Source organism: Pocillopora verrucosa, chromosome 1 (genome assembly GCF_036669915.1).
Source record: "Pocillopora verrucosa isolate sample1 chromosome 1, ASM3666991v2, whole genome shotgun sequence".
Taxonomy (NCBI): Eukaryota; Metazoa; Cnidaria; class Anthozoa; order Scleractinia; family Pocilloporidae; genus Pocillopora; species Pocillopora verrucosa.
Genome location: NC_089312.1, coordinates 1190417 through 1214396, shown reverse-complemented (window position 1 = coordinate 1214396; position 23980 = coordinate 1190417). Strand labels below are relative to the sequence as shown.

General features: G+C 38.7%; 1 protein-coding gene across 1 annotated transcript in view; it reads right to left on the bottom strand.

Moving 5' to 3' along the window:
- LOC131780616 (leucine-rich repeat-containing G-protein coupled receptor 5-like) overlaps nucleotides 1-23980 on the bottom strand; it is a 47541-nt gene that overhangs the window by 14719 nt on the left and 8842 nt on the right. Inside the window, exons 14-31 of the mRNA XM_066174447.1 lie at nucleotides 23234-23305; nucleotides 22515-22586; nucleotides 21835-21906; nucleotides 21109-21180; nucleotides 19466-19537; nucleotides 18357-18428; nucleotides 18102-18173; nucleotides 16196-16267; nucleotides 15535-15606; nucleotides 11781-11852; nucleotides 11192-11263; nucleotides 10475-10546; nucleotides 9849-9920; nucleotides 1848-1919; nucleotides 1555-1626; nucleotides 1232-1303; nucleotides 481-552; nucleotides 188-259 (exon numbers count right to left, since the gene is read on the bottom strand). Of these exons, the coding sequence (XP_066030544.1) occupies nucleotides 188-259; nucleotides 481-552; nucleotides 1232-1303; nucleotides 1555-1626; nucleotides 1848-1919; nucleotides 9849-9920; nucleotides 10475-10546; nucleotides 11192-11263; nucleotides 11781-11852; nucleotides 15535-15606; nucleotides 16196-16267; nucleotides 18102-18173; nucleotides 18357-18428; nucleotides 19466-19537; nucleotides 21109-21180; nucleotides 21835-21906; nucleotides 22515-22586; nucleotides 23234-23305 (1296 nt within the window). The remainder of the gene's footprint in view (nucleotides 1-187; nucleotides 260-480; nucleotides 553-1231; nucleotides 1304-1554; nucleotides 1627-1847; nucleotides 1920-9848; nucleotides 9921-10474; nucleotides 10547-11191; nucleotides 11264-11780; nucleotides 11853-15534; nucleotides 15607-16195; nucleotides 16268-18101; nucleotides 18174-18356; nucleotides 18429-19465; nucleotides 19538-21108; nucleotides 21181-21834; nucleotides 21907-22514; nucleotides 22587-23233; nucleotides 23306-23980) is intronic.

Genomic DNA, 23980 nt, shown 5'->3' with positions numbered 1-23980 from the left:
TTCTAGGAAATGATCATTGATTAAACTGTCCAAATACAAACCTTCCTACCCTCTTTTATTCTCTTCCTGGTTGACTACACCTACTAAGCTTGAGGACTGTCATGATCGTATCAAGTAAACACTGACACTACACTCTTAGCACATCGGAGGTTAATATTAAGAATGGGCGTGGATAATTGTTACTTACAGGTCGATCAACTCAGTGTTATGATGGAAGACTCCAGATGGTAGCTTTTTTATCGCGTTGTTACTTAGGACCCTAGGAGGAGATACTCCATGATTTTAGTTAGAATCATATTACCTCCCGCGTGTTACTGCCTGAGCAAACAAACCGTTCTTCCCTCTTTCATTCTCTTCATGGTTGGCCACACCCACTGAGCTTGAGGAGCGTCTTGACAATATTAAGTAAACACTGACATTACACTCTTAGCACATCGAAGGTTAACATAAAAAAAATGGGCGTGGATATCTGTTACTTACAATGTGATCAATTCAGTGTTATTATTGAAGACTCCATGTGGTAGCTCCTTTATCTGGTTGTTATCCAAGTACCTAAGAGAAGATATTCCATGACTTTAGTTCAAATTATACTCATATAGGCAGGTTGTTAAACAGCAACAATTTGAAGAATTTGCCAGGCGACTTATTTTTCCAATTAGTCAAGCTGCAATGCCTGTAAGTGAAAAGTCTTCCTTACATATAAACTATTAATTTGTATTGGAGGACGAGTTTTCACTTACAGCCACTGCAGCTTGACTAATTGGGAAAATAAGTCGCCTGGCAAATTTATCAACTTGGTGCTGTTTAACAACCTATAAGTTTTGGAAACTTTGTATCAACAATGCGTGAAAATGTATAATTCCTGTTCGCGTTCAGCCGTAATACTAATGTGAAAAGAAATGCAGAGAGCGAGACCCGTTCTTCTGAAAGGAAACGCTTGCAGGTACCTCCCTCTACATACTAGCCACGCCCATGCAAACTGATAAAACAAAGATAGCAAGGGAATAGAAAAATAGGATTTACAAAACGAGGGCCAGTGACATATGCTGGGAAATGATCATTGATTAAACTGTACAAATACAAACCTTGCTACCCTCTTTCATTCTCTTCATGGTTGACTACACCCAATAAGCTTGAGGACTGTCATGATCGTATCAAGTAAACACTGACACTACACTCTTAGCACATCGAAGGTTAATATTAAGAATGGGCGTGGATAATTGTTACTTACAGGTCGAACAACTCAGTGTTATAATGGAAGACTCCAGATGGTAGCTCTTTTATCGCATTCTTACTTAGGTGCCTAAGAGGAGATATTCCATGATTTTAGTTAGAATCATATTACCTCCCGCGTGTTACTGCCTGAGTAAATTTATCAACTTGTCAATTTATCAACTTGTCAACTTGCCGTTCTTCCCTCTTTCATTCTCTTCATGGTTGGCAACACCCACTGAGCTTGAGGAGCGTCTTGACCATATTAAGTAAACACTGACATTACACTCTTAGGACATCGAAGGTTAATATTAAGAATGGGCGTGGATAATTGTTACTTACAGGCTGCTCAACTCAGAGTTATAATGGAAGACTCCAGATGGTAGCTCTTTTATCGCGTTGTTACTTAGGTCCCTAGGAGGAGATATTCCATGATTTTAGTTAGAATCATATTACCTCCCGCGTGTTACTGCCTGAGCAAACAAACCGTTCTTCCCTCTTTTATTCTCTTCATGGTTGGCCACACCCACTAAGCTTGAGGAGCGTCTTGACCATATTAAGTAAACACTGACATTACACTCTAAGCACATCGAAGGTTAACATAATAAAAATGGGCGTGGATATCTGTTACTTACAATGTGATCAATTCAGTGTTATTATTGAAGACTCCATGTGGTAGCTCCTTTATCTGGTTGTTACCCAAGGACCTAAGAGAAGATATTCCATGACTTTAGTTCAAATTATACTCATATAGGCAGGTTGTTAAACAGCAACAGTTTGAAGAATTTGCCAGGCGACTTATTTTTCCAATTAGTCAAGCTGCAATGCCTGTAAGTGAAAAGTCTTCCTTACATATAAACTATTTCAAGTGTCACAAGACGTACTTTTAATCAATCGCTTGTTAACATTGAAATTGAGTCTTGTGACACTTGAAATAATTTGTATTGGAGGACGAGTTTTCACTTACAGCCACTGCAGCCTGACTAATTGGGAAAATAAGTCGCCTGGCAAATTCTTAGACTTGTTGCAGTTTAACCTCCTGTAAGATTTGAAAACTTTGCATCACCAATACGTGAAAATGTATAAATCCTATTCACATTCACTGAAAATGATTTATTAGTGAGGGGAAGTTGCTCCGTAAATTTGCTACTGTGAAAGCTTGATTCACGCCACCCGTAAGTTTTGTCCATTCATTATCTCCTCGAGACGACGATTAGTCTCATGTTAACTAGCGATTGATTGAAAGTAAGTCGTGTGACACTTGAAATAGTTTATATATAAGGAAGACTTACAGCCACTGCAGCTTGACTAATTGGGAAAAAAAGTCGCCTGGCAAATTTTTCAAGTTGTTACCGTTTAACCACCCGTAAGTTTTTTAAACTTTGCATCACCAATACGTGAAAATGTATTATCCAATTCGCGTTCGACCGCAGTACTGGTATAAAAAGAAATGTAGAGTGCGAGGCCCGTTCTTTAGAAAGGAAACGCTTGCAAGTGCCTCCCTCTACATACTGGCCACGACTATGCAAACTGATAAAACATCGTTAGCAAGGGAACAGAAAATAGGATTTGCAAAGCAAAGACCACCGACATATGCGAAGAAATGAGCACTGATTAAACTTTCCAAATACAAACCTTCCCACCCTCTTTCATTCTCTCCATGGTTAACTCGTATTTCATTATCGCTCTCTCCACGTCATGAGACGCGGAGAGAGCGCTTTAGGACTCAATTGTTGACACCACCATTACTTTGCACTCGAATAGTTACAATAAGTATTTTGATGAGGTTCATCTTAAAGCTTTATCCTTGTAGCCAGATTTCTCTAATTCTCTAACTTGGCCCGTAATTCTTTTTCAAAATTCAAAACCGTGCTTTGAAGATTAGAGGTGTTTTTTTTCTGTCTGAAAAGTGTCACAAATAAAACAACATTGGAAATACGATTCCTGATACTATTATTGGTTTGGGTAATAATATGAGCTGAGATAGTTCGATGTAAATTCCCTTCTTTAAACTCTTGCCGTTGAATTGGTGTGTAGACGTAAGTACCGTATTTATTCGATAAAGTGCCCAATCTCGAATAAGCGCCCACCCTGAAGGTAGAAAAAGTTTATAAGCACCCAGCCTTGAATAAGCACCCACCCCCAAAAAGTACTTTTTAAGCGCCCAACCTCGAATAAGCGCCCACCCCCCAAAGTGCCTAAGAGGAATACGGGTATTGATTATTACGGTATTTCATTAATGGCTTACAATCTCTAGTTTCATTGTCTGAAAATTGTATGACAACGTTGGAATTTTTCTCAAAGTTTCAACTGAAATGTCCATGTGGGTACAAAGTTCTTTCAGCCGCAAAATCTCCCGCTCAAACTTCGCGGCAATAGCCCTGCTTGGTGCCCGCGCTTTGAATGTTCCTAGCGTAACATGTACATTCTCCAGCCTTTTGACCCTTCTTGTTACTTTAGCAGAAACCTCATTATCGTCGTAAGCTATCAGATATGTATAGATGAGGTACGATAGTTCCATTGGCACATGTCCTACAAGCTCGCTGCCGGTATTGGCTTCCAAATACGTCCCAATTGCATATTCGTCATGTTGTTTGGCTTCCTTGCGATCATCCTCGCGGCAGTTAAGTTTCTCTCCTAAAGTTGGAGTCCACACAGATTTATAAATATGATGACCTCGTATAACTGATATGAATTGCACTTAAAACACAAAGTTCCATTTCAGATAGTGAAAACTTGAGCAATTCAATTCACATTGAATGCTCTGGCACTAAAAGCGAGTTGTTCAGTACGCTAAGCTACAGCGGAAGCCACACGTGTTTCCTGTTACGTACCGGGAGCTCTTTGATTGTCGTTCTTGCACATAATTACCTTATTGTAAACTTGTGGGATCTAGCACCTTCATGCATTCATGTGATGTTTAAACTGACAGATCAAATATTTGATTCCAGAGATGTCGTACTCGACCGACTATAAATTAGAAGCTATGAAGTTTGCCGAAGAAAGTAAAAGCATCTCTAGCGCAGCAAAAAAGTTCAATGTAGACCGTAAGAGAATTCGTGAATGGCAAAGCGCCAAGGCAAAACTTCAGGCTGCGGATAACAAGAGGAAACGTCTTGATGGAGGAGGTAGAAAACCATTTGATGTTGGCCTGGAAGACGAGCTTTTAGAGTGGATACATGAACGCAGGTCCAGCGGCCTTCGAGTTTCAAGGGCAATGATTTTGCACAAAGCGCGAGCTAGTCATGAGCAAAAATGCAAGGCATGGCAGGTTTCTCCATCTTTTATTGCCAGTAATGGCTGGGTCCAGAAGTGTATGGCCAGGAATGGGCTGTCTGTGGGGCGCAGAACCACTGAATCGCAGAAAGACCCCGACAGACTTATCGACAAGCTTATTGCCTATATCTTACAAGTACGACGACAGCGAAGCAGGCATTCCTACAGTCATAGTGACATTATTGCCATAAACGAAACAGCTGTTTGGCAAGATATGTTGTCCAGCGCTACTGTTGACAAAGCGGGAGAAAGTTCAATTCGACTGAAGACAACAGGACATGAGAAGTCCAAATTCTCTGTCTGTTTGACAGCAAAGGCACAAGTGCTATGTAGCCTCTTCTGTGAACGGATGGATGAATGAAGACCTGACTCGTGACGGGGTGCAAAGAGTATTAGGCAAGTTCTCATTAACTCGTGGGATGTTGGCTTGGGACTCTTAAATGCCACATCACAGACAGCGTCAAGCAAGAACTCGCACAGGCAAAGATCGACCCTGTCATAGTACCCGGTGGTTGTACTAAGTATATCCAATCCCCTGACGTGGCATGGAATAAGCCCTTCAAGGCCAAAATAACTAAGAAGTACGATGCGTGGGTGGCTGACGGAGCTCATTCATTTACAGCTGCAAGAAACATGCGTTGCCCACCTCTTCCTGAAATCGTCAAGTGGGTTCTTGAGGCCTGGGAAACTCTAGACAGAGAGTTAATTATCCGTTCTTTCAGAAGCTGCGCGCTTACTGTGGCTCCTGACGGATCTGAAGATGATCAGATGCATTGCCTAAAGGAGGGTCAACCTTGTCATTCAGGACAAGATCGCCTGGCATCCATCCAGCAAGCCCTAACAACTTCTTGCGCGACTGACCCATTTGCTGACGTTATGCTGTCGGATGTCGAGGAGGCAGCACCAGAAAGTTCACTTATTGAGCTGAGTGACGATGACATTGAAGTTGATTGAGAATTATGATAGCAAAAGAGACTTCTGCGAAGACCGAACAATGAGTTGTTAGTCCTGGGCATAAACCGACCAATGAACAGTTATAATTTATATGCTTTAGTATTTTATCATGTTTTGTTCTCATTTATTGTTTTGTTACAAAATAAACTTTTTACTTACTGAAAATGGTGAAAATGCGTTGAGCGCCCAACCTCGAATAAGCGCCCACCTCGAATAAGCGCCCACCCTGAGAGTCAAAAAATTAAATAAGCGCCCTCGTCGCTTAATCGAATAAATAAGGTATTCACGCTGTCGTTTGTCACCTCGTTTTTATATATCACGTTCGAGTCGATATATCGTGGGAATCCTCCGTCCAGTTTTCTTCGCGTCTGAGTCGCAACTGGGTTGAAAACGTAAATTAGCCACCGTAAAGGGTAAAAAAAGCTGACGTTTCGAGCGTTAGCCCTTCGTCAGAGCGATTGGAGGAATTGTGGGTTGTGTTTGGGTTTATATGCAGAAAGTGGGAATATGGTGGGAATATGGTGACGAGAAAACAGGAATAAATTAGTTGAATGAAAAACGCTCGTTGATTCCGTGGGGATTAAGGGTGCCGATTTGGAAGATAAATTTTTGTTCTAGTGTTTTACGGCTTTCCGAACTGCCTAGATGTAAAGAAAGGCCGCAAACTGCCATATGCTGTTTAGAATAATTAGGAAGGATAAAGTGTCTAGCGACTGGTTTGGATGCGTCCTTGTCATTTCTTTCCACGTCGCCAAGGTGTTCTCGGAATCGGTCACCTAGTCGTCTTCCTGTTTCGCCGATGTATAACTTATTGCAATAAGTGCAAGTTCTGCAGTAAATAATATTGGCGGAGGTACACGTAAAGTGATCAATGATCTTAATGGATCTCTTGGGTCCCGATATTTTCTCTATGTTATGAATGGAACGACAAGTTTTTGCATCGTGAGCGAGCGCATTTAAAAGTTCCAGATTGGTCATTGGTTTGAAATGAACTCCTGACTAAAAAGTTGCCTATGTTTTTGTCACGTTTGAATGAAATAAGTGAGGGTTGCGAAAAAAAAGTGCCAGTCTCTGAATCGTTTGGAAGTAGTTTAAATTTTTAAGAATGATAGATTTAATTGCGTGGTTGTGAGGGTGAAATGTAAGAGTAAATGGAATGCAGTCAGTGTTTTCCTTCTCAGCCGTTTGTAGTGCTGACTGTCGATCAATTTGTTGGGCACGGTGGTGGCCCGCTTGGACGACAGAAACAGGATAGCCACGTTTATCGAAAAACTGGCACATTGCCTCTGATTTTTCGGAAAAATCTGAGTCGTCACTACATAAACGACGAAGTCTGAGAAACTGTGAAAAAGATATGGAGTTTTTGACGTGTGATGGATGTGAAGATGAATACAACAAGTAACTATGTGAATCTGTAGGTTTGTAGTAAACACTAGTGGGGATTAAGGGTGCTATACTCTCCCACCGACGCAGCACCACAATTTCTTTACAAACTTAACCCCTTTATGGAGAACGAACAGCCAACCTCGAAGAACGGATAACTACGTGAAAATCCGGTCTTAAATCTATGATATCAGCTCAACCTTAACGCAAACCACTTGGCGGGAAGACCTCCTTTTGAGGTCTTCAATGCTGAGTCTGAAGATATCGAGAGCTATATCGAACGGCTGCAAGAATATTTCACCGCCTTCGATATTAAGAACGACACGGACAGTCCCGCTAAACGAAGAGCAATACTCTTAACATCTACTGGAAGTGGTGCTTATCGAGTCTTAAAGGATTTGTCATTCCCGGACGCGCCGAGTACGAAGACTTTTGACCAGCTTGTAACGCTGTTGCGCGGTCATTACACGCCCATTCGCTTGTAAGTCGCAGAAAGATACCGATTTTATTCTGCAAACCAGAAACCGAGGCAAAGCATCGTGGAGTTTGGGAGAGAGTTAAAGGTTTCGCGGGAAAATACGAATTCACCAACGTGCAGTTAAATGATATTCCACGCGATCTTTTCATCTGCGGGCTTTGCGCGGAGCAGATTAAGTGTAAATTATTTTCGACCAACTTCACTTTTCAAGAAGCAGTGCACGTAAACTGCCATTTAACGGATCATAGTCTGAGTGTCGCAATGCAAAACCACCACTGAAAGAGATGGCGAGCAAACAACATGTACATCACACGGAACAGGATTCAGAAGCTGGACTGCAGGAGAACATGGGAGATGAATTTCTTAGGTCTATTTTCACTCTGGAAGAGAGTTAGAAATTAGAGCTGCGTAACTGAGGACTTTCAGCACCTGCTATAAAGGTCCCTGTGCAGATTGAAGGGGTAGAATTCCGGATGGAAGTCGACACGGGAGCAGCAGCTTCAATCTTATACTACACAGATTATGAGCGGTATTTCAAGTACCTTGCAGTGCGACCCAGTAGAAATATCATTCCCCTCTTATGCTGGTGCACTGTTGGACATTGCAGGACAGATTGTATGCACCGAACAGTGGCTGCAATGCCTATTTATGCTCATTATTTTCCTGTCATATCTCTAGCACTTTTTATGTCAGCATCTATTTTAGTCGACTTTTCTCGTCTTTACAAAGTTTCTCATTTGGAAGAGGCGACTTTAAGAGCTCACTAGAGCGGTTTCCTTCGCTTGAAGCGAAAGCTGCTTGTAAAGCGGCTGGCGTGCTTATGGACTAAGCATGAATATTTTGTTTTTTCTCTCCTCCAGATTACGCTGTTTATCACTTGCCAAGATCCACTCGCAGAGGAGGTGGACTTGCTGTTATCGTACGCAAAGGGCTTCATGTTTCGCGAAATGAAAGCTGTATTCTTTCTTCGTTCGAACATTTTGATTTAAATATCATCTCTGGTGACAAGGTTTATCGCCGTGATCTTATGTTGTCTTGTAGTCTTGACCTTCTATCTGTAACTGAATCGTGGCTTACCTCAAACGATATTATTACCATTGCCGACCTCACGAATTTACTTAAAGATTTCGCTGTTTATCACTTGCCTAGATCCACCCGCAGAGGAGGTGGACTTGCTGTTATCACACGCAAAGGGCTTCATGTTTCGCGAAATGAAGGCTGCATTTTTTCTTTGTTCGAACATTTTGATTCAACTATCACCTCTGGCAACAAGGTTTTTCGCCTTCTGAAAGTACATCTACCTCTACCCGTCCAAGAAAAATGGCTTTACAGTTGAAAGGTTTTTCTCAGAATTCTCTGCGTTCTCAGAAGAGTTGAGTGTTACTTTCTGTCAATTCCTTCTTTGTGGTGATTTCAACTTTCACAACGATATCGACTCAAATGCAAACGCCAAACAATTCTCTGACCTTTTTCTTCGGCTGATATGTCATCCTCTGTGCGAGCTCATCGGGAACACACCTTGGAACTGGTCGCAGACCTGTGAAAAAGCCGTTTGTGCTGTGAAATGCGCCCTTACGTCGGCGGCAGCTGTATTGGCGTACTTTGTCCCTCAGTTTCCTGTGGAATTGTGGGTTGACGCCTCTCCATATGGTTTGGGTGCCGTTATTATACTCGTTTATCTCAATGGAAACCGCCGCCTGATTGCCTACGCGTCACAAACTCTGAACGAACACGACAAAGCATTCAGTTACAACATCAGATTTGTTCCATCGAAGCGAAATACAGTGGCTGATGTGTTATCACGACTGCCCTTGCCCTCCACGTTTAACGAAGAGGTTCATTTGTTACCCATCACAAACAAGGAGATAAGCTACGCTACACGGGTTGACACATTACTATCCAGAACGTAAGAGTTTGTCAAACAAGGATGGCCACAACATGTGGAGGATCTTCGCCTACAACTCTTTTTCAACCGCCAATTTGAGTCATCGGTAGAGCAAGATTGTCTTCTGTGCGGACTAAGAGTAATCAAACCTACCCGGTCTAGGAAGACTGGTTGGAAGAGTTGCGCACAGGTCACCCAGGCATTGTGCGGACGAGGGAAACGGCTCGTACTTACTTATGGTGGCCGAACATTGATCACGAAATTGAGTAAGCTGTGAGAAGCTGCGGCTGCTGTCAACAAGTTGAAGATATTAGATGTTATTCACTTACAGCTGAGTAAAATTATGTTGTTGTTGAAGACGCCTAGTGGTAACTCTAATATGTGATTGTGATGTAAGAACCAACGCAAAGGATATACATTTGAACCTCTATTAAGCGGCACCATATAAAGCTGTCGCCCTGTATTAAGCGGTCAGTTGTTAAATTCCCGAATTTGTTTTCCATAAATCATTGTAAAATCCTCCTCTAATAAGCGGTCTCGGTGACTCTTTACAGAGTCCCATTCTGTATTGTCATTCACCTGTATTGAACAGTCACCTAAGGAACCCCCCAAATAAAACTTAGCAAAATAGTTTTTATATGAGGAAGACTGTTCACTTACAGCCACTGCAGCTGGACTAATTGGGAAAATAAGTCGCCTGACAAATTCTTCAACTTGTTGCCGTTTAACCACCTGTAAGTTTCGGAAAATTTGTATCACGAATACGTGGAGTCCTGATGTGAAAAGAAATACAGAGTGCGAGGTCCTTTCTACTAAAAGGAAGCACTTGCAAGTCCTCTAAATACTGGCCACGCCTATGCAAAGTGAAGGACTGAACTTAGAAACTTAGAAAACAACAGTAAGCTAACGTGGAAATGTTTAGAGCAAAAGTTCACATTCTATCATATACAATTAAATATACAAGTTAAGCTTATTATGAGGTTTCTTTAAGTCTCTCCAATGCATCCGCCATAACGTGAGGATAATTAAATTTATTTACCTCTTGGTTGAAGACGCTTATTGAATATTCACTCATAATCAACAAATACCGAGACTCTGAGCGCATTACTATAGCCGGTTAGGATAAACGCAACATTTATATTTTGTCATGAAATGGCTATGTTAAAGCCACTAACGACCGTCTGTTACTCACCATGAACTGAGCTCGAAGAAACTTTGCCGATATCTGATAGATAAGAATGTCTGCATAATCGATGCAATTGCAAAGGTTTTAAATTTTTACTCACAGCTCAGTCAACTCGGTGTTGTAGGTGAAGACTCCAGGTGGTAGTGCTCCTATTTGGTTGTCACCCAAGTCCCTTTTAGAAGGATACATTCTTTTTTATCTGAAGTCTATTCTGGGCTATTAAGACCCAGATTTCCAGATTAAAACAGTGTTTATAATGATAGATGCCTTAAGTTAAACATGAAACAGAAACTCAGCCAATAACGCAGTCGACCACGTAATGTTTTGCCTCAGTTTTGCCAGAAGCTAGGTTTGAACTCGGCTTACAGGTTCAGGTCATGACGGTTTTATAGTTGTGTGTACCACGCAGATAGTGAAAGGTTATGAGGGGTCAAATTGGGGTAAAGGGAGGGGGTTGGACGAACTTTGGACTTATCTATTTTGGAACCGGGGAAGAGGGATTCTAGGTGCTAAACCTGATGTGCGACTGAGAAAAGAGTAGACTTAAGTCCTTACCAATGTATATAAGCTGGTCAGTTTAACGCCTTGTGTTGTACTTGAGTACTTTTTGTAGATAATACATTTATATTTTATGTGGCATCGAAAATGTAGCTTTTAAGACTCAGTTGTTGACGCCACCATTACTTTGTACTCGAATGGTTTCAATAAGTCTTTTGGTGAGGTGATGGGATTGAAAACCTTCTCTACGAATGGCTGAGTTTTGTGAAATAATACAATTTGAATAATTTCGAATATAAACCTGTTATGGCTTACTTACAGGTAAGTCAACTTGGTATTCATGAAGAAGACTTCTGGTGACAGCTCTTTGATTAGGTTAGCACACAAGTACCTTCGAGAAGGATATACCTTTAATCTCATGTCTATTTTGAGTTAGTTTTAACCCATTTTTCCAGATTTAGTGAGTGTTAGAAAAAATAATCATCACTGCAGGTTAAACACGGAGCAGTGACCTCGGTAATAGTACTTTTTAATAATAGATGTTTTTAAAGTGTTGTGATAAATGCATTTTATTGAATTAATACAGTTTGAATAAACCTGTTATGGCTTACTTACAGGTAAGTCAACTTGGTATTCATGAAGAAGACTTCTGGTGACAGCTCTTTGATTAGGTTAGCACACAAGTACCTTCGAGAAGGATATACCTTTAATCTCATGTCTATTTTGAGTTAGTTTTAACCCATTTTTCCAGATTTAGTGAGTGTTAGAAAAAATAATCATCACTGCAGGTTAAACACAGAGCAGTGACCTAGGTAATAGTACTTTTAATAATAGATGTTTTAAAGTGTTGTGATAAATGCATTTTATGAATTAATACAGTTTGAATAAACCTGTTATGGCTTACTTACAGGTGAGTCAACTTGGTATTCATGGTGAAGACTCCTGGTGGCAGCTCTTTGAATTGGTTACCAGACAAGTACCTTCGAGAAGGATATTTTTTTCCAGATTTATTCAGTGTTAAAAAAAAATTCATCATCGCAGGTTAACATAGAGCAGTGACCTAGGCAGTAATACTTTTTAATATGGATGTTGTTTAGCAATGTGATAGTTCACATCGCCATAACTATTTGATTCTTGCTGCTTGTTTGTTTTCAGTTCGAAATCTCCTTCTGGTCCCCACTGGTATCATGCTGCCAACGTAAAGCACTCCATCACGTGATGTTTTTAACCCGTTTTGCATGCGGCTAGGTTTATACCCACTTTGCAAGTTGAAGTCATAATATTTGTGACGGTTTTATAGTTTAATGCACTACGGAGATATTAAAAGGTCATAACGAGAAAAAGATAGGCGGTGAAGGAGCGGGGATGAGGTATATTTATCAATTTTCGAACCGCTTTTTGAAAGCTGACGTCTCGAGCGTTAGCCCTTCGTCAGAGCGAATGACCCCAGTTCCTTCCTTTCGAAAACTTACACCCCCATCGATCCTTTATCGATATTTTATACTTGTGATGTTTCGGTATCAGTCTGTATTGTAAAGATGGTTGGCGTTAAACACGTAGGTATATATGTTATTTACTTACAGCTGAGTCATCTCAACGTTTGTTATTGAATATATTCACGTGGTAGCTCTGCTATGCGATTGGCATGTAAGTCCCTACACAAAGGAAATACCCTGACTTAAGAATTTTTCCAAAATTTTTAGATCAATCAGAGTCAGCTGGTATTGAAAAAGGAAGGTGCTCTTGGCTAGGAATGGAACTGAACCAAGTCAATAGTATTAAATATAAATGGATGAGGGTTAACAATTTGATTGTTGATATCAGGTATAAACTGTTTTGATTCTTGCAGGGCTCGTTTGTGTTTAGTCATTCATTTGAGTGCGAGCTTTCTAAAGTAAGAATTATTAATTAAACAAGTGATGCTATAATTTTACGTTCTTTATGCTTGATGTTTACCCGACCGTAAAGGTTTAGAGAATCTCTAGCCTCCGGTTATGAGAGGTCGAACTGAAAAAAACGCTTCGGAAATATGTCCAAAAAGTATAGTTTGATCACAGTATGTTCTCCTTATTTTTTTTGTAACAGGTAGATTGTGTTTCGTTTTGCCAGTTTCTGAAATGCATTGTGAATTGCAAATCGGATTTCTGACAAAAATTTCAAACTGGATTTGAATGATGATTTATTTTTTCCTCTTCGTAACAGTGTTACAACCTTAGATGAAATAACATTGCGAAGACGATTCTTGATAAACTATCATTAGTTTTGGGTAATAATATTGAGCTGAAATAATTTAGAGTTTAAGATCCCCTTCTTTGGCTCTTTCGATAGTCTGGAGGGCAAATATGCCAAGCTGCCTGCAACGGACACGTTTTATGAATAGTTTCAAATAAACTAGATAACCAACATTTTAAAATTTTGATTCTACAAATGTGTTTTTTACAGGCGAGGTACAAGCAAAGTTATGAAAGCAATTAAAATGGAATTTACTAAACAGTGGACCAACGTCAGATGCCAGGATATGAGCATTGGGAAAAACTTAACGGATTTTGTAATTAGGGTACGTTACTCTTTTCTGTGTAACTACCTTCCACCGATGAACTGCTCCCACTCTTTTCACCCTTTTAATGGCTGACTACACCTACTAAGCTTCAGGACCTTCTTGATCACATTTAGTTAACAATGAGGACTAAAATCTTGGCCCATCAAAGGCTATCATAAGAAGAGCTAAGAAAATCGATTACGTACAGTTTGATCAACTCCGGTGTTCTTATTGAAGACTCCAGGTGGGCAGCTCCTTTATCTGGTTGTTACCCAATTCCCTAGGAATAAATATTCTCTGATTTCGGAGGAAAGCCTGGAAGTAACCTGATACGTAGACCTTCTTAACAGCTGTAAAAAAGACCGGTTTTCAGTGCTGTCAGTCCTAGAAAATCTCTTTGCACCATAAAGTTACGAAATTCAGGAATTCAAAAAGATAAGATCGGATGAAGCAGGTTGCTATCGCAACAACAGTAAGCTAGTATCATCTCTACGAGGGCTGGGACATCAAAATGATTTCCACTTTCAGCAACTTACAAACAGTTAGACGTCCCCCGTTTGCGCGTTTAATGGATATCTTTTTTAAAAGAACTCTTCAAAATTAAAATTGAACAAGACTTTATGCAGACAGATGTGACGACTTGGTGAACCAAATTCCATTTTTTTTTTCCCTTTCAGCTAGAATCTGAAATCGAGAAATCGCTGCTTTACTTAGACGCGTTAAGTATTCAGGACAATTACAACGATGGAATTACGTGACGAGTCAATCAATGCCCGGAAATTTGCGATGTGATTTTATCGCAGGTTACACTAAATTGAATCCTGTAGTTTAATTTTGCTAATGTTCATCAGGTTTGAATAGCGTAAGCCTCAGAACTCAAATATGAAATAAAGAAGCCAAATTTTTGACAAAGAGTTTGCGAGGTAGTGGGTCAAATTTTCATCATTGTCATTAGAGTTGTTGTTGACGTCTTTCGTCACGAGATGGTTAATGCAAAGGCCAAACCCCTTTTAAAATGCTTCAAAGTATTAATCGGATGGGTCTTCATAAAGCTCTGTCCTAAGCCTTTCTATTTAAAATGGTTTTCTGAAATTTCAAGATTTATTTACTCACGTCCTTGAAACGGTCGGAGTACTTGCTCAATGAAATTTGCATAATCGGCTGTCTGTCACGCTTGCAATATCGCTAAAAGTTCGAGTCCTCGGCGAAGAAAATCAATAAGTGCAAGAGAATGTTTTTAACAGAGTGGTTATCCATTTTTCTGCAGAGAATGTGCCTTAAACAGAAATCTAACATACAACAATTTACGGTTGGCGGATGATGCAAAGACTTTTCAATTAAAAGACCACATCACAAGAAACATCCGGTCAGGATAAACGAAAGGGTAAGTTTGAGAGAGGCGAGGAACACAGTAAGCAGTGGATGAGAAAATTGAAAGTAAAAAAGCCCATGTGCGATATGAATTACCCAATTCCCTAGGAAAAGATATTCCCTGATTTCAGTTAAAATTGTTGCTATTGCAGGTTTTTTTAATCTATTTTCTGTTAGTTGTACAGTATTCGGTTTGTGTTTTTCACCATTATCGTCGTTATTATTCGTTTCGACACGATCACGGAATAGGTTATGTGAAACAACCACTCTTCACTTATAGCCAGTACAGGTTTAGCAATTCAGCAAATAAATTACCAGCAGCTATTTCTTATATTGTATCGGCCTAAAAATCTGTTATTGCTAATAAAACTGCGTCATTCTATTACATAATAACGCATAACATGTTTAATTACCTATAATGGACAAGGATATTTAGGTGGACGTAACCTAACCCCTCTCGAGAAGGGTATATCGACTACTGAACTTGTTTGGTTCACGTCGTCGAGGGACACAATCGTGATGAACCCCAGTCGCTCACATATATATCTTCTAGTACTATAGATCAGTGGTCAGCTAAAAGGTAAGGTTCCTCTTTCAACACGATTGTGGCTTGACTTATTAGTAACTAAATTATTAAACAACTTGTTGTCTTTCGATAGTATTTGAGTATATTAGCATTAACAAGAATTTGGGGAAGGATTTTACAGTAAAAATATGTATGTCGACTATGAACTTTTAGTCTTCCTACTCACAAGTTGAGCAACTTGATGTTGTTACTAAAGACTCCTGCTGGTAGCTCCTCTATCTGGTTCCCTCTTAAGCTCCTACAAAAAGGATACATGATGGGTTTTAGTTGGGCATTTTTGAAATACCTTCCAGTCAGATAACGAAAGCTACTCAGTGAGAGAACCTCTCCACACAAAAGTAGATAATGACAAAACTATTCGCAAACGGCGGGTGAATCGAGACCAAACTTATATTAGATTTAATGTTTACTGCTTACTTACAAATAGGCCAACTCTAGGTTGTTTTCATAAGATTAAATAAAACCGCTTAACGTGTTTAATTACCTATAATGGGCAAAGATATCTAAGTGGACGTAACCTAACCCTCTCGAGAAGGGTATACCAACTACTGAACTTGTTTGGTTTACTTTGCCGAGGGATAAAAATGTGACGGAATCTTCCCAAGTCGCTAACGAATATATCTTTTAGTACTCTAGATCAGTGGTCAGCTAAAAGGTAAGATTCCTCTTTTAACACGATTGTGGCTTGACTTATTAGTAACTAAATTATCAAACAACTTGTTGTCGTTCGATAGTATTTGAGTATATTAGAATTAACAAGAATTTGGGGAAGGATTTTACAGTAAAAATATGTATGTCGACTGTTAACTTTAAGTCTTCCTACTCACAAGTTGAGCAACTTGTTGTTGGTACTGAAGACTCCCGCTGGTAGCTCATCTATCTGGTTCCATCTTAAGCTCCTACGAAAAAAGGATACATGATGGATTTTAGTTGAGCATTTTTGAAATGCCTTGGAGTCAGATAACAAAAACCGTCTGGCTTGAAAGCTTGTTCTCACCGAGTTAGTAAATCACAAAAATTTTCTAAAATGACGGGTGAATCGAGACCAAACCAATATTACATTTGATGTTTACAAGTTATTTACAAGAAGGCCAACTCGGAGTTGTTTTGCTGGTATCCTCTCTATCTGGTTTCCATGCAAGCTTCTATGACAAGATTAACAGGATTGATAACTTTGAAAATGAGATTGAAACCAGGATATGTTAGATTGTGAGCTGGGATATTTTAGTTTTGTATTCCACCAGTTTGTATTTCGATGTTTTATTCGACCACTGCTTTACTGCTACATGTTACAGCGCTTTAATTTGGATTGCATTTCGACTACCTTTGGGGTGACGACAGCATGCAGCGTAGAAGATTTTGGAGTACCTGATCTTGTTACCCAGATCTTGTCTCTTGTTAGATTTAGCCGTTATAACCTTGATCATTGGTTGCGGGCGTTCTTTATCGGTCTCTATGCTACGCAGATATTTAAGGGTTGAAGGATGTGATCGATGAAAAGGAATATGCACTATTTGGATAATGATGTGAGTTGTGACAATTGTAATCGGTTACATACGAGGACGACTTGTCACTTACAGCCACTGCAGCTTAATTAACTGGGAGAATGCTTTGATGGTCAAATTCTTGATCTTGTTGCCGTGTAACCAACTGTAAGGTAAGAAAGCTTTATTTCAACAATCCTTGGCAAAGTATAAATCTTGTTCGCATTTGACTGTAGTATTGGTGTGAAAAGAAGTGCAAAGTGCAAAGCCTGTTCTGAGAGAGAATACTTGAAATCTCCTTTTCACACTGGCAAATAAAACAAAGTTATAAAAGGAATAGAAAATAAAATTTACTAAACGTGGACAAACGTCAGACGCTAAGATATGATCATTTATGAAACTGAAAGGATTGTGTAATTAAGGCAGGTTACTCTTTTTAGTGTAACTCCGTCCATGTATGAGCTGTCCCACTCTCTTTCACCCTCTTCATGGCTGACTACACCTACCAAGCTTCAGGACCTTCTTGATCACATTTAGTTCATAACAAGATTAAACTCTTGGAACATCAAAGGCTATTATCAGAACAGGCAGGTTACGTACAGTGAGATCAACTCAGTGTTGTTATTGAAGACTCCAGGTGGCAGCTCCTTTATCTGGTTGTTACCCAATTCCCTAGGAAAAGATATTCCCTGATTTCAGTTAAAATTGTTGCTATTGCAGGTTTTTTTAATCTATTTTCTGTTAGTTGTACAGTATTCGGTTTGTGTTTTTCACCATTATCGTCGTTATTATTCGTTTCGACACGATCACGGAATAGGTTATGTGAAACAACCACTCTTCACTTATAGCCAGTACAGGTTTAGCAATTCAGCAAATAAATTACCAGCAGCTATTTCTTATATTGTATCGGCCTAAAAATCTGTTATTGCTAATAAAACTGCGTCATTCTATTACATAATAACGCATAACGTGTTTAATTACCTATAATGGACAAGGATATTTAAGTGAACGTAACCTAATTCCTCTCGAGAAGGGTATATCGACTACTGAACTTGTTTGGTTCACGTCGTCGAGGGACACAATCGTGATGAACCCCAGTCGCTCACATATATATCTTCTAGTACTATAGATCAGTGGTCAGCTAAAAGGTAAGGTTCCTCTTTCAACACGATTGTGGCTTGACTTATTAGTAAGGATTTTACAGTAAAAATATGTTTGTCGACTATGAACTTTTAGTCTTCCTACTCACAAGTTGAGCAACTTGATGTTGTTACTAAAGACTCCCGCTGGTAGCTCCTCTATCTGGTTCCCTCTTAAGCTCCTACAAAAAGGATACATGATGGGTTTTAGTTGGGCATTTTTGAAATGCCTTCCAGTCAGATAACGAAAACTACTCAGTGAGAGAACCTCTCCAGACAAAGGTAGATAATGACAAAACTATTCGCAAACGGCGAGTGAATCGAGACCAAACTTATAATAGATTTAATGTTTACAGCTTACTTACAAAAAGGTCAACTCTAGGTTGTTTTTGAAGACTTCAGCTGGTATCCTCTTTATCTGGTTTCCACGTAAGGTTCTATGACAAGATTCACATAAGATTGAAAATGATTTTCAACGTTTTCTTTGCAGTTTCTGCCATATTTTTCTAAGTTCGTTATCATTTTTCAGCTAGTTTTGCGTCGAATTTATCGAGTTGCTTTGGAAATTGTTGGAGAGAAATTGTACATCAGTCAATTAACAAAGAAATTTCTCTGACTAGCACAGGCCACGCAGGAAATCTCCCATATCCAAATAAAACAAATAAACTCAGAAAAATAGAATATATAGTCGTGAAAGCTAAGACCAACAACCTAACTTGATGGTTTGATTGAAAATTGCAGTGTTTAGTTATTTATTAAACTAAAAGATGGTTCAAAGAGGCCAAAAAAATGGGGATATATCCTGGATTTAGGTTGAACAATTGCTGACATCACAATTTGTAAGCGCTAGTATGGTTGCAATAGGTGTTGTTTTGAGGTTCCTACCAATACCGCTGATACACGAGTCTGGAAATTCGAAGAATTTTAACATCTAAACAATGTTTCGACACGATCACGCAATAGTTAATGTAAAACAACCACTCTTTTCTTACAAATAGGCCAGTGCAGGTTTAGCAATTCAGCAAATAAATTACCAGGCAACTTTTTGATCTTGTTTTTGCCTAAAAATCTGTTATTGTTAATAAAACTGCGTCATAAGATTACATAAAACCGCATAACGTGTTTAATTACCTATAATGGGCAGGGATATTTAAGTGGACGTAACCTAACCCCTCTCGAGATTTGTATACCAACTACTGAGCTTGTTTGGTTTACTTTGTCGAGGGATAAAAAGGTGATGAAATCTTCCCCACTAGCTAACAAATATATCTTTTTGTACTCTAGATCAGTGGTCAGCTAAATTGTTAGGTTCCTCTTTCAACACGATTGTGGCTTGACTTATTAGTAACTAAATTATTAAACAATTTGTTGTCGTTCGAAAGTATTTGAGTATATTAGAATTAACAAGAATTTAGAGAAGGATTTACGGTAAAAATATGTTTGTCGACTATGAACTTTTAGTCTTCCTACTCACAAGTTGAGCAACTTGTTGTTGTTACTGAAGACTCCCGCTGGTAGCTCCTCTATCTGGTTCCATCTTAAGCTCCTACGAAAAAAGGATACATGATGGATTTTAGTTGAGCATTTTTGAAATGCCTTCCAATCAGATAACAAAAACCGTCTGGCTTGAAAGCCTGTTCTCACAAAGTTAGTAAATCACAAAACTTCTCTAAAATGGCGGGTGAATCGAGACCAAACCAATATTACATTTGATGTTTACTAGTTATTTACAAGAAGGCCAACTCGGAGTTGTTTTGCTGGTATCCTCTCCATCTGGTTTCCATGCAAGATTCTATGACAAGATTAACATAAAATTCATAACGATTTTTCAACGTTATCTTTGCAGTTTGTGTCATATTTTTCCAAGTTCCTTATCATTTTTCAGCTAGTTTTGAGTTGGATTTATAGCGTTGCTTTGAAAATTGTCAGAGAAAAAGTGTTCATTGGTCAATTACCAGGTTTGCAGTATAAAAAAGAAATTTCTCTGACTAGCACCGGCCATGCAGGAAATCTCCCATATGCAAATAAAACGAATAAACTCCAAAAAATATAATATTTTAGTCGTGAAAGCTAAGACCAACAGCCTAATTTGTTGGTTTTTCTTTGAAAATTGCAGTGTTTTGTCATTTATTAAAAAAAAAAAAGATGTTCCAAAGAGGCACTGACACCGACACTGCAAACCATTCCAGCCTTTTCCACTGCCTTCATGGTTGGCTGCACACACTAAGGGTGTGGTGTGTAATAATACTTAACACATCAAATGCTAATAGAAACAAAAGCATTGAGATCAGCTGATTACATTACGACCAACTGTGGGTTGTTATGAAAGACTTTAGCTCCCTATTTGGTTGTGGCCTAAGTCCCTAACACGGTTGAACAACTGCTGACATCACCATTTGTAAGCGCTCGTATGGTTGCAATAGGAGTTGTTTTGAGGTTCCTACCAATAATGCTGATGCACGAGCCTCGACATTCGGAGAATTTGAACATGTAAACAATCTGTGCACATGTCTCTTACCTCGCGTTGGTGGGTCCTTGTACAGTAATCGCTTTGTGTTTGACACCATTATCGACATTATTATTCGTTTCGACACGATCACGCAATATTTAATGTAAAACAACCACTCTTCACTTAAAGCCAGAGCAGGTTTAACAATTGAGCAAATAAATTACCAAGCAACTTTTTTATTTATTTTATCAGCCTAAAAATCTGTAATTGTTAATAAAAGTACGTCATAAGATTACATAAGAACACATAACGTGTTTGAATACCTATATTGCGCAAGGGAATTTAAGTGGACATAACCTAACCCCTCTCAAGAAGGGTATACTGACTATTAAACTTGTTTGCTTCATGTCGCCGAGGGATAAAAATGTGATCGAATCTTCCCCACTAGCTAACAAATATATCTTTTTGTACTCTAGATCAGTGGTCAACTAAAACGTAAGGTTCCTCTCTCAACACGATTGTGGCTTGACTTATTAGTAACTAAATAATTACGCAACTTGTTGTCGTTTGATAGTATTTGAGCATTTAAGAATTAACAAGAATTTGAAGAAGGATTGTACAGTAAAAAATATATAAGTCGACTATGGACTTTTAGTCTTCCTACTCACAAGTTTTGCAACTTGTTGTTGTTACTGAAGACTCCCGCTGGTAGCTTCTCTATCTGGTTCCCTTCTAAGCTCCTACAAAAAGGATACATGATGGGTTTTAGTTGGGCATTTTTGAAATGCCTTCCAGTCAGATAACGAAAACTACTCAGCTAGAGAACCTCTCCAGACAAAGATAGTAAATAACAAAACTATTTGCAAATGGCGGGTGAATCGAGACCAAACTAATGATAGGTTTAATTTTTATTGGTTACTTACAAGAAGGCCAACTCGGAGTTTTTTTTGAAGACTTCAGCTGGTATCCTCTTTATCTGGTTTCTACGCAAGGTTCTACGACAACATTCACATAAGATTTAAAATGATTTTTCAATGTTTTCTTTGCATTTTCTACCAAATTTACCAAGTTCATTATCATATTTCAGTTAGTTTTGCGTTGGATTAATTATGTTGTTTGGAAACTTTCAATGAGAAATTGTACATCAGTCTGTAAACTGGTCTGCAGTATATGTGCTTACATATATATCTTGTGGTACTTTAGATCAGTGGTCAACTAAAAAGTAAGGTTTCTCTTTCAACACCATTGTGGCTTGACTCTTTAGGAAATAAATTATTTGGCAACTTGTTGTCGTTCGATAGTATTTGAGTATTTTAGAATTAACATGAGTTTGGAGAAGGATTTTACAGTAAAAATATGTAGGTCGACTATGAACTTTAAGTGTTCCTACTCACAAGTTGAGCAACTTGTTGTTGTTACTGAAAACTCCTGCTGGTAGCTCCTCTATCTGGTTCCCTTCTAAGCTCCTACAAAAAGGATACATCATGGATTTTAGTTAGGCATTTTTTAAAATGCGTTCCAGACACATAACAAAAACTACTCGGCTAGAAAACCTTTTTCTCACAGAGTTAGTAAGTGACATAACTCTTCGAAAATGGCGGGTGAATCGAGACCAAACTAATAATAGATTTAATTTTTACTGGTTACTTACAAGAAGGCTAACTTGGAGTTGCTTTTGAAGACTTCAGCTGATATCATTTTTATCTGGTTTCCACGCAAGTTTTTACGACAACATTCACATAAGGTTCAAAATGATTTTTCAACGTTTTCTTTGCAGTTTGTGCCATATTTTTTTCAAGTTCATTATCATTTTTCAGCTAGTTTTGCGTCGAATTTATCGCGTTGCTTTGGAAATTGTCGGAGAGAAATTGTACATCAGTCAATTACCAGGTTTGCAGTATAAAAAAGAAATTTCTCTCACTAGCACCGGCCATGCATGTTCCGCTCTCTTCCACCCTCTTCATGGCTGCCTACACCTACCAAGCTTCAGGACCTTCTTGATCACATTTAGGTAATAATAAGATTAAACTCTTGGAACATCAAAGGCTATTATCAAAACAGGCAGGTTACGTACAGTGAGATCAACTCAGTGTTGTTATTGAAGACTCCAGATGGCAGCTCCTTTATCTGGTTGTTACCCAATTCCCTAGGAAAAGATATTCCCTGATTTCAGTTAAAAATTGTTGCTATTGCAGGTTTTTTTTAATCTATTTTCTGTTAGTTGTACAGTATTCGGTTTGTGTTTTACACCATTATCGTCATTATTATTCGTTTCGACACGATCACGCAATAGTTATTGTAAAACAACCACTCTTCACTTATAGTCAGGGCAGGTTTAGTAATTCAGCAAATAAATTACTAGGCAGCTTTATTTTTATATTGTATCGGCCTAAAAATCTGTTATTGCTAATAAAACATTCTATTACATAATAACGCATAACGTGTTTAATTACTTATAATGGACAAGGATATTTTAGTAGACATAACCTAACCCCTCTCGAGAAGGGTATATCGACTACTGAACTTGTTTGGTTCACTTCGTCGAGGTACACAATCGTGATGGAACCCCAGTCGCTCACATATGTATCTTCTAGTACTCTAAATCTGTGGCCAGCTAAAAGGTAAGGTTCCTCTTTCAACACGATTGTGGCCTGACTTATTAGTAACTAAATTATTAAACAACTTGTTGTCGTTTGATAGTATTTGAGTATATTAGAATTAACAAGAATTGGGAGAAGGATTTTACAGTAAAAATATGTAGGTCGACTATGACCTTTTAGTCTTCCTACTCACAAGTTGAGCAACTTGTTGTTGTTACTGAAGACTCTCGCTGGTAGCTCCTCTATCTGGTTCCCTCTTAAGCTCCTACAAAAAGGATACATGATGGGTTTTAGTTAAGCATTTTTGAAATGCCTTCCATTGTTGGAGAGAAATTGTACATCAGTCAATTAACAGGTTTGCAATATAAAAAGGAAATTCTCTGACTAGCACAGGCCATGCAGGAAATCTCCCACATGCAAATAAAAACAAATAAACTCAGAAAATAGAATATATAGTCGTGAAAGTTAAGACCAACAACCTAACTTAATGGTTTGTTTGAAAATTGCAGTGTTTAGTTATTTATTAAACTAAAAGATGGTTCAAAGAGGCCAAAAAATGGGGATATGTCCTGGATTTAGGTTGAACAGTTGCTGACATCACAATTTGTAAGCGCTAGTATGGTTGCAATAGGAGTTTTTTTGAGGTTCCTACCAATAGTGCTGATGCACGAGCCTCGACATTCGGAGAATTTTAACATCTAAACAATCCGTGCACATGTCTATTACTACATGTTCGTGGGTCCTTTTACAGTAATCAGTTAGTGTTTTACACCATTATCGACATTATAATTTGTTTCGACACGATCACGCAATAGTTAAAGTAAAACAACCACTCTTCACTTATAGCCAGTGCAGGTTTAGCAATTCAGCAAATAAATTACCGAAAAACTTTTTGATCTTGTTTTTGCCTAAAAATCTGTTATTGTTAATAAAACTGCGT